The sequence below is a fragment of the Colius striatus genome, chromosome 6 (genome assembly GCF_028858725.1).
Source record: "Colius striatus isolate bColStr4 chromosome 6, bColStr4.1.hap1, whole genome shotgun sequence".
Taxonomy (NCBI): domain Eukaryota; kingdom Metazoa; phylum Chordata; class Aves; order Coliiformes; family Coliidae; genus Colius; species Colius striatus.
In genome coordinates this window covers 44,508,744-44,520,215 of record NC_084764.1, presented here as the reverse complement: position 1 = coordinate 44,520,215, position 11,472 = coordinate 44,508,744, and the positions used below count along the sequence as shown (strand labels likewise).

At 42.1% G+C, this 11,472-nt stretch overlaps 1 protein-coding gene across 1 annotated transcript; it reads left to right on the top strand.

Moving 5' to 3' along the window:
* Positions 1–279: 279 nt before the first annotated feature.
* Positions 280–7,576, top strand: DLK1 (delta like non-canonical Notch ligand 1). The gene is made up of 5 exons (XM_061998667.1): positions 280–349; positions 1,190–1,253; positions 1,757–1,887; positions 4,313–4,454; positions 6,838–7,576. Exons 1-5 carry the CDS (start codon positions 280–282, stop codon positions 7,574–7,576), a joined length of 1,146 nt encoding a protein of 381 aa, XP_061854651.1.
* The last annotated feature ends 3,896 nt before the right edge of the window (positions 7,577–11,472 follow it).

Below are 11,472 nucleotides of genomic sequence, written 5' to 3'. Positions count from 1 at the left end.
CACTCCCCCACTAGACCTCCCTTCTCCCGTGCCCTTCCAGCTTTCCTCCTCCAGCCCGCGAGCCGGGCTGCGCAAGGTGCGCGGCTCCTCTCTCCGCTCCCGCGCAGAGGATAAACAGGGGCTGCGTCGGGCAGGGGGCAGTGAGGAGGCGGGCAGCCCTCCCCTCCCTCCTGTCCCTCCTTGCTCCCGCCCCGTGGCGCCGGGGCCCGCGGGTGCCGCCTTCCCTCCCGCCTCCTCCCGCCGAGGCACCCGCGCGTCCTCCGCGGAGCGGCCCCGGCCATGGGGCTGCGCGCCGCCGGGCTCATCGGCTGCTGCTGCCTGCTGCCCCTCGTCCTCCCCGCAGCCCCAGGTAACGCCGGCGCCGGGCAGCGCGGGGAGAGGGCGGCGGGAGCGGGGCCAGCAGCCGCCAGCCCGGCGGTTGCCGCGGGAAGCGGCGGATGGAGGCGAGGCGAGTTGGGAAAGTTTGGGGAGTTTGGCGAGGGCACAGCCTGCCCCGGGCCAGCTCCGGCCGCAGATGCGGGTGGGCTTCCAGGAGCTTCTCCTGTATACACAGCCATCGGCGCTTCTCCTGGCGTTCGCAGAGGACATCAGCGGCTGATGGTGGCATTTCAGAGGAGCCTTGCTAGACGCAAATACTGCAAACACACACAACAATGTGGCTTAACCTAGGTTACTCACGCGTGTTTCAGTGGCAGTGGAGATTTGGTTTGCATTCAGCCGATGTAGGCTTGACACGAACTCAACACTAAGTTGGTTTAAATCAGCTTTCTGACTGAAGGTACTTTTGTGTTTCAAGTAGTTCTGAAACGATGCATTTACAGCGGAATGCTCTGAAATGACATCCAGGAATCTGTTTCGAAATGGTCCTTTTAAAGCAGCTTCAGGTGATATCACATGCACTTTGTGTATGCTGGTGCAGTCAATTCTCTGGCTCATTTCACTTATCCTATAGGAACGCTCTGTATTAAGATTATTTAACATTTTATCTTGCAAAAACATGATGCAGACTGGGTTGTTTTAAGGTGACCTACTCTAGGTGGTCCAGCTCTGGCAGGGGTTTGGATTGGATGAGCTTTTGAGGTCCCTTCCAGCCCTTGAGATTCTGTTATTCTGTGTATAGGACATGATATGATCTTTTTTTCTAAGTACTGTATTTTTTTGGCTTGATATGATGAGTATCTTCTTCCAGGTGTGAACTGTAAAACTGGCTGCCACCCAGAGAATGGATTTTGTGAATTTCCAGGTGAATGCAGGTAAAAAGATCTATTAGACTGGGCTATTACATGGGAATGGACAGTTTCAGTGATTCTTGATCCCAGTAAAACAGACTGAAGCTGAAATTATCCACCCTCTGAAAATAAGGACCTGTAAAACGAAACAGCACTCTATTAGGAGACAGTAATAGAAATCATAGAGCATAGACATCTAGGTGCATTTTTAGTCTATTTTTTCCAGTAAGAAGTCTTCACACTGATTGGACTGGATGATCTCTAAAGGTCCTTTCCAACCCCTACCATTCTATGATTCTATAATTCTATGATTAACCTTTTTCCTCTCATTTGATGAAACAGTTTTCCTCACATAAACTGCTTCTCGTATCCCAGAAGCTCTGATAGTATCTTTCTGTTCAAATGTGCTGCATAGTCCAATGTTGTGCCCAAAAGTTTATTTATTGTACCTCAAAAAGGAAACCATCCATGTAATTATGTTTATTAAAAATAAACTATGCCTCTATCTTGTCTTTTATGTCTTTCAGGTGTCAACCTGGTTGGCAGGGTGCTCTTTGTAATCAGTGTGTTCCCTTCCCTGGCTGTTTGCACGGCAGCTGTGCCAAGCCCTGGCAGTGCATTTGTGAGGAGGGCTGGGTTGGCAGCCTCTGTGACATAGGTTTGCACGGTCTTTCTTGTCATTGAGTGAGTGAGGTGAAACAGCCCCATCTGGTGCTGGAGACATGCAATAGTCCTTCTGGACAACGAATTTGAAAAGATTGAATGGCAAATAATAAGGGGATTCTGGGCAGTGGCACATAAAGCTTTGGTAGTAATATAGGCAGAAGCATGCACTATCTTTTGTTATTGGGTGTATGTATAAGCAAATCATAAACTCATCATTCCATTTCTATAAACTCATCATCTGTTCTATTGATTATCACAGACAAGGCCAACAAATAACAGGTCCATTGTTGTCATATAAGGCTTTTCTGTAAAGATACAAGTTGTTTTGTACTAAATCACTCAAAATACTTGCCTAGCACATTATGTATAGATGTACTACTTTCTTAATGCTTCTTGAAAAGGAAAACATTGTGTTTATTGTTTCCTTTACTTAACTCAGTGATGATTCAGTGGAGTAGCATTAGTATAACAGAAAAAGGTTTGCCCTAACAGGCTGCCACTTCCCTCTAATGGAGGGGTAAGAGCAGCTCTTGTGTGCACTCTCTTATCTCTTGCCAGTCACAATGAGCCAGCTTAGCATAAGTAAGCTGAAGAATTGGCCTTTGCTGAGATGGTTTACTTTGGCTGACACAGGCAAATATTCAGCCAAAGAGATCTGAGAGGGCCAAAACCACAAAAGCATCCAGGAGCATGTTCCTGCTCAGCCCATGTAGCTGCAGCTGGAAGAGGACAAGTGTCCAGAGCCTCGTTCTCTTTTCATATCTTTCAGGCTTTTATTGTTACACATTTTATCATTTATAGAGCATGCCTGTATCCTGTTCATGCAGAACCAAAACAGTAATTAATGATCACAGGGCTTGAACTGGATGCATTTTTCAAGATGACTAAAAGGCTCAGAACACTTCAGGAAGTTCACATCCTTGTAGATGGATGTTCAAGGTACTCAAGTACTCATTTAGCTTCTTGTCATGTTTTGCAGCCCATACTCACTGCTGCACACATAAGCATGGACAGGCTTCTTAGTTTAAAGCTAGTCCTGGTGCATTTGCAGGAGCTGTGGTAGCAATAGTACAGTTGTGACTATAAGCTCTCAGAGATGCTTTTCTAGATACCTCTAACATGTGTTTGTATCTGAGACAGGCACTAGATTCTCATTAGAGTTAGTGAGGAGAAATGGGTTTCTCTGCTGTCTGTGATCTACAGTCATAGTTTTCTAAAACTAGACAGAATGACCTCCCACCTTCAGCTTTGGAGGCTCAGTTCTGTTGCCTTACAATGACTCCAAAGGACCAGGTCTTTAAAGGTACTATCTTCACATCTAAAGATTCTTGTAAGATAATAGTCATTTTTTCAAGCTGGGCATACTTAATAACCATATGAAGTGCTTAGCTGAATTTGTGGGCAATATCTTTGCATTTCCAAGCATTGCAACCTGTACACATATTTTTATGGAAAAGATATTATTTTAATACATATTATTTAAGAGAATTCTATAATACAAAAAAGAAACCCAAACCCCATCCCTTGCTTCAGTTCAGAAGCTATGATTTCTCTCAACACCCAGAGTCATCTCAGAGTCTTCTTTGCCCATTTCAGTCTAGATCCCCACAAAGAGCTGCCAAGGATATCCAGCCAAAAAGAAGTAACCATCTTTTCATCTACAGGGACATGTTATGTTGGAAGTCTTTCATCTCAGTGGACTTACCTGCTGTAAATGCTTTTTTTTTTTTTGCCACAAGGGATCAAGAGAAGGATCCTTCTTTTCTTGCTACTAGAAAGTTGCTGCATATTGTTATTCTGACACACCTTCAAATGGCTTAATTGCTCAGCCATGGATCTCATTCTCTGCCAAAATTTAGTGTCAATTTCCTGGCTGTATAAAGTCATTACACACTGCTAGAGATCATTAACAGGTGTCACTAAATGAAGCTTGATTAGGTAAAGGGGAAAAAAAAAGCCTTTTGAAGGCTCCTGCTCTTTTGGGAATGGCTGGAATATACACATAACTGCTTTTTAAATACAGAAGTACAAGCCCATCAATTTCTTACCATAAATTACCAGTTCCTGACTGCTTCATCAGAACTCTGCTCACAGAGAAGCCAAGGTTGTGAAAGGATGCCTAGACTATGTAGTGCTTTCTCACCTACTAATATTTTATTGATCATTTTACTTATTTATAGACTGGGATGATTCAAATGTATTTTACAAGTAGGGGCTAGGAAGAGAAAAACAAGCTGAAGGTTCTTGGAAGAGTTGAGCCATCTGAACTCCATCTTATCAGGGAGAGGAATAAATTAGAATTTACAGAATGCAGGATGAAGGGAAGTTAAAGCTGTATTTTATTTGAAGTAGTAAAGACTATTTTCTGACTCTTTCTCATTAGATTAATTGAGCCTTGTGTTCTTTTGTTGAAACAGATATTCACCCGTGTTCTGCAAAGCCCTGCACCAATAACTCAACGTGCATAGAGACTGGAGATGGGGGATATATTTGCCTGTGTGCCCAGGGATTTATGGGAAAAAACTGCCATCTGAAAAAAGGACCCTGCATTATTAATGGGTAAATATTGATTTCTGACATCAATTTAAAATCCATTCTTCTCCTGACTGTTACTTAGAACTTTTGCTTTGTGTGAGTAATTTGAGTACACTTGGAGATTTTGTTGTGGTGAATTTATTTATGCCTTCCAGTGATTTTAAGATACAAACTCGATGTAACCTCTCATCCTGTGTTCTCACCTGTAGTGAGACATAATTGTATACACAAATCAAATGTAGGAGTAAGTAAAATAACTCTGATTCTCCCGTTTCTCATCATTGACAATGAGGAAATTTAAATTCCCTACAAGTGCCTTGAATGTCATCCAAGCTCCTTCCCTCATACAAGGGATGGGAACATCTCACTTTCTCCACTTTTCATCTCTAGAGCAAATATTTCAGCAATTCAATGTGGATTCCAAAGAACAGGTGAGGTACTATATCAACAAAACAACTCAGATCAATTCCATGTACTTTGTTAAAATCCTCATATTTTTAAATTGCTGAAACTACAATTGAATTGAAGACAATTCACACATCAAAAGTGATTGTTCCAGGCTATTTGCAAAATCAGGCAGATAGATGGATCTGCTTTAGCGGCATCTGTGTGATGTTCTTCCTATTTCCCTACAAGGTTCTGTAATTCAGCACACCCATGAGGATTCAAACTTCTTGCCAAATCCAAACCAACTTGTCAGACTTTCCATGGGACCTGTTGTGTTAAGAGAGGATGCTAGACTATTCAAGAGAGGTCACAGCCACTCATTAACTCAAGGAACTGTACAATCACAGCTTCCATATTTGGCTTAAAGCAAATACAGTGGCTTATGACTGAGGCAAAAATCCTTGTTTGTGTCATCACCTTAAGTTGTTACCAGCAACTGCTATGTCCAAGTCCAGGGAAAATCACACTTTTTGTTTTCTTAATACTGTTTCCAGACTCTGAATTGCTCTTTCAGTAGCCTTTTTTTTCCAGACAACACCTACTGTGAAGGGTATGTGGTAGAAGCAAAGAACTGGCAGATGATTCCTCAACTATCACGTACAGGTTGACCTGATGGGTGGCCATCTAGAGTTTTAGTCCCTACTGAAGCCAGAGGTGCTTGGGGTAGTCTCTGTAATAGCTAATCCCAGAGCAATGGCTGGGCATTAGAGAAGCTCAATCTTATCCTGACAGAGGGTCAGTGACCATTTGTAGTCAGGAGCTTATATCTCCTTCATAATCATCTCAGACATCAACAAATCTTTTAAACCTCTGTATCCCACCCTGGAAGTGAAATATGTGAATATGTGAAACATCAGCAATCACGAAGCTGTGATGTTCATTCATTACCCCTGGTTCTTCTCCCTGGAAATGTAACAGAAAGCAGCTTTTCAGCTATGAACTGATACTATGCTGTATGTCTTCACAGATTTATAAGTGTCAGGAAAGCTGTTGTTGTCAGAGGGACTTGTTGTAAGTCTTCCCAAGTGTTATTTATTTTTGGAACACGTGTTTGACAAGCTTTGTTTGTGCATGATAGACTGCCATGAAAGTGGGGTTTGAGATGTATTTGTAAACCTGTGAATGGCCAAGTACATGTTGCATAGCTCTACTGAGTTGGCACATTCGTGCCTTTCAGTCAATGGGTGGCCTTATCTTTTAACACTCAGTAAGGCACAGTTACATTGCAAAGGCAAAAAAAAGAGGTATCTCAGTGAGTTAAAACACAGTACCAGGCTATTAATTAGTAAGTTCTTAATGAATTTGCAGAAGTACTTGGTTTTCCTATGGTTCACATTACAGTTGTCTTTGCCAGGGCTGAAATGGTTCCATTTACGTTTTTAATGATAATTAAATTCCTCACCATTTTGGGCTGAACAGCAGTTTGCAGGAAAGTATGTTTGCTTCTCAGGTTTTTTTGTGTCATGGAGCACTGGAGAGGCAGAATAAAAACAATCAGCTTTACATCTAGCTGCTATGACAGAGTGTTTTGCTTTGCTAACACAATACAATACATAATCTTGTGAATAATCAAGTGGAGAGGAAAGCCATGCTGCTAGTGTTTGTTCAGTCTTGTCTGGATAGTTGCTCAGCTAAATAGCTCTAAGCATATGAAAACATTGGGAAGCTTAATTTGAATTAATGTTTGAAATAAGGTAAATCCCTTCACAGCTCTTCAGGTTGACTTTCTAGACTGGTGTACTAATCCTGCCCAAAGGGGCGGCAGAGGATGCTATAATCCACATTGACAAAGCTGTTGAGCAATCTCATTCTTGATTCAACTTCATTGGCTTCAGTGCCTTTGCATTTGGGATTAGCTCTTGCAAAGATATCCAAGTCCTCTTATTATATAAAGTGTATCTTAGTAACTTCTTTTGTTGGACTCGAATTCAGTCCTGTCTGTGTTTGTTATCTGTTCCAGCTCTCCGTGCCAGAACGGAGGAACGTGCGTTGACGACAATGGGTTTGCACCCCATGCTTCCTGTCTGTGCCCTTCTGGTTTTGCTGGCAACTTCTGTGAAATAGATAGAGATGACTGTGAATCCAACCCGTGTGAAAATGGAGGAACATGTACAGATATTGGTGGGGGTTTCAGTTGCTTTTGTCCCCATGGCTATACAGGAAAGCTTTGCAGCAGCCACATCTTATTCTGTGCAAGCAGCCCATGTGAGAATGGAGGCACATGTATTGAACATCCACAGGGAGGATTTGAATGCATCTGTAAGCCAGAATTCATCGGTGGGACCTGCAAACATCCCAGCAATAGCACAAGTCTTCCTGGAGTGAATGTGGAGACAAAGCACACCCAGAATCACAAGCCACCCTCCAAAGCTCATCACAGATCAGTGCAGCAACAAGAAGTCCTGAAAATAACAATGAAAGAAACAATCCAAAAGGCAGATCCCTTGCTCAGCAGAAGCCAGGTGATATGTTTTGTTGTACTGGGCCTACTGACGTGTCTTGTTGTGTTGGGTACAACCGGCATTGTGTTCTTTTCCAAATGTGAAATGTGGCTCGCTAACGCCAAATACAGCCACCTCCTGCGCAAGAAGAAGAACTTCTTACTGAAATCCAACAACGGGGAAAACCTCTCTGTTAACATTATCTTCCCAGAGAAGATCAAATTGACTAATTACACTAAGAACTACACCGCCATCTAGGCCCTTGAAAGCTGAGCGGCAACTCGCGCCTTTGCCTAGCAATATGTAAAATAGATTGAATGTCTTGCCTGCGGTTGGCCTGAGTATTTGTGGCTACATTTGTGGCTTGTGTTGAATGATAATGAAGAAATGTCATGTATCTGTATTGCTAAGAATTGTTTCTTCTCATTCCCCCCTGAAAAAGGAAAAAAACTCAAAGGATGAAAGAGAAGGGAATGTTGATTGGATTTCTTACCAAGGCAGCTATTTTTTGTCAAATAAAAAGCAATTTACCCCTGGAACTGTACTGCAGAGCTTTCTTGTCTTGTGCATCACTTATTTGTCAAATGTGGTACCTGTAAGTCACTCAGTAATGCTTTTTTTTTAAGAAAAACAAACAGCAGTTAAGGGCTGTACAGGTCTATTTATTCACTTGTGGATGTTATGTTACAGTAAATCCCACAATGAATGTCCCTGCTTAATTCTGCTGCTATATGTGAAGAAGAGTTTAGGGACTGCAATCAACAGGAGGAAATTCATAATGATGAGTCACCTGTCCAGTCAGTTTTGCCATTTTTAAATGCTTGTAAAGACAGGTTACTCCTTCTACAGGCTCTGATGGGGCTGTCTTTGTGATATTAATTTCAGGTTAAAGATCTATTTGTGTGTTTTTAACTGTTAAAAAATGTCTTCAATGTCTTGATCATATTTTGTGTAGAGATATATCATAGAATCACAGAATGGTAGGGGTTGGAAGGGACCTTTAGAGCTCATCCAGTCCAGCCCCCCTGCAGAAGCAGGGTCACCTAGATCAGGTCACACAGGAACATGTCCAGGAGGGTCTTGAAGCCCTCCAAGGAAAGAGACTCCACAACCCCTCTGGGCAGGTGTAAAGGACCTGATTCTGACTTTGTTATAAACATTCCTCAAATTAACCTGCTGAGAGGAATATCTTTCATGTCTGTGTCATGGGTAGAAAGGAGAAGATAACATTTCAGCTGAAAGAGGACAGCTGTGTTTAAATCTTCAATTCTACTTTTTCTGTCATATTTCAAGGAGAGGAAAAGATGTTAAAGAATCAAAAGCAACAGGCAAATCTTATTAAAGCCACAAACTCATTATCAGTCTGAAGGCATTTATAGGTCTTAAGGTCCCTGAGGAGTCTCATTAGCTGACCTCACCCAGCCCGTGCCCACAGGCCTGTCTCAGGTCAGCCCAGGCTGCTTGGTCCTGATCTGAACTACACTGTAGGATTCTTGATCTCCACCTCTGACTGCTGGATGGACCTCAGACCTGTGCTGTAGGTCTGGATAAACCCTTTGGACCAGGACTCTAGCCCTGCCTCCTTTTTCTCCCGATTGGAGCCCACAGATGGATCCTGGACCAGGTTCATCACTTGCTATGTTTGGGACTGTCAACAGACCTTGTTAGCAGCACAAGCTCTAGTGGTGTGTTCAGCTTTTGTGAGACTGTGCTGTTGGTGAGGCCATCTGGAGGTTTTCAAAACCCACCTGGACACATTCCTGTGCAACCTGATCTAGGTGGGACCTGCTTTGGCAGGTGGATGATCTCTAAAGGCCTCTTCCAACCCTTACCATCCTGTGATTCTCTGACTCTCCTGGGTCTCCCAGCTCCACTTCCTTACTGGGCAGCCTGACACTGGTCACCTCCTTTAAAAAGCAAAGAAACAAATAAACATGACAAACCAAACCAAGAAAACCCCTCAAAACCCAACAAAACCAAATCACTTTGAACCGCAGTACCTAAAGAGCTGCTGTTATGTAAAATCTCCTTCCTGAGCCAGCCCAGATAAGAACATTCATCAGCTTCTTTTAAGCTGTTTGATAACTATGCTATTCCCAAATCCATTAGCAGCTGCTCAAATTGGACAAAAAAAGAAAAGGGAGAAAAAGACTTAAAAGCACACACAGTTCATCACCCTGGGATTCTTCCTGTTTACATCCCTTAATTGCCATGCATACCCTATAGCAAGTTTTCTCTATTGCTGATGATATTGTCACATATGTAGCATCATGATGTAGTGCAAAGTTTAGAGCTAACAGGAAAAATGGTGTTGAGATAATACTGTGCAAAGTGTTGACTTCTAGATAACAGGATAAAAACTTTAAAGGAAGCAGATGCTCCCTCTCAAAACTCTCATTGAGAAGATGAATATTTATCAAATGCAGCCACTTTTCAACCACTCTTTGCAAAGATAACTGACAGAAATCCTTGAGAAGGTAAAACCACGTGAGCAGCACTGAATTTGAAGCCATGAAATGTGGACCACAGGAGTTTACATGTTACTTTTAAAACAAGATATTTTAAACCTGTAATTCTCTATACATTTGAATGGGATCTATTCTGTGATTAGATAGATAGAATAGATAGATAGAATTAGATAGATAGAATGGGATTCTATTCTGTGTATGTTAGTCTCATTTTGGAGATCATCAGAAACATTGAATAACTCCATTGAGTAGCTTGCAGCTTTCATTCAAAACCAATTGCAACAGTAGATATCTGCTAGGAGTCACTGATTAAATTCCAGATTCAACTGTGCACCTTCCTCTCTTTGAGCAGGTGCTGCCTCAGCCCTTAGAGCTTGCTCTGCTCCAGGTCAGAGCAAGGCTTTGATTAACAAAGCTTATATTTAAAATACAAAATGCAGGTAATTATACTTCATATGATAAACTCCCAAGTGATTCTTGACTATGGCAACCTAGTTGGCAGCTCCTCCACCACTGTGTCCTTCTCCATATGTATCTCTGAAAAGGAAGTAATTAGCTCAGCATGGAAAAAAAACCCACATATTTCAGCTCCCTATCCTTCCTATCATTGGACAGTATAGAAGGCTGCCATTGTCCTGCTATACTCTCCAGAAGAAAAAAAAGTCTTATCTTAAACCTGCAAGGCTGGAAAATAGAGTTGCTGTCTTTAGTTTCCCTTATCCAGAACAGAATTAAACATATGTATGGGAGTTTCATGTATCTGTACCATTAGTGTGATGAATACCTTTGAAGCCCTTCACCATGTAAGTGACAGAGAACTGGGATGATAAGAAAGATTTAAGAAAGCTACAGTGTTTGACTCAATGGCCTGCAACATGTGTCTCAAACACAAAATAGTCATTGTGCAGAAGCACTAACATTAAAGCAGAGACAAGGGGAATCAATACCACTGGATTTTATGTTCATTCTACACTATTTTTATAAAGGAACAGAGAGCAGCACCTCTATAAGATCCAATGTCAGAGGTATCAACCTATGCTGCCATTTCTCACCCTTTGGATTTTCCCCCTTAGTCAAGCAACAATGCCTCTGACCCACAAATTCCACTTCTCCCTTACTGCACATCAAAAAAGAAATAAGCACAAGTGAGGGACAGGTTGGGACAGTGGGACTGTAGTTCCCTCTTGTCCACAAAGTGTAGGAGAATATACTGAAAGGTATTTTTATATGGCTCTCTGAGTCATCTTAGCATCTGTTCCTGCTGTATTAACATAAAAAAAAACCTCCCATAGATGTTCCAGAAAGATCAGGTGTCTAAAAACAGGATGGGGATGTTTTTCTAGGGGTATAGCTCTTGGCCATCACAAGAGAGGGGTCTAACTGTGGTAAAAAAAGAGTAAAAGTAGACTAGATAAAGCAGTAATCACCAAATTCTGGACAAAGATGTCTGAAGAGAGAACATGGCTATTCTTTTTACTGCCATTCCTGATATCTGTCCATAAACCACAAATATATGCATTGCTTCTTATTAATAAAGGCTTATTTGCAAGTGCTAAGTCATCTGCTGGTGATACACCCACAGCAGCCCAGCTCATCTAGTCTTCTATGTTGGCAACCTGAGTTCTATTTTCAAATAATCATTTAGGTCCAGAAGGATCATGTTGTTCCTACTTAAAAGAGACCTTC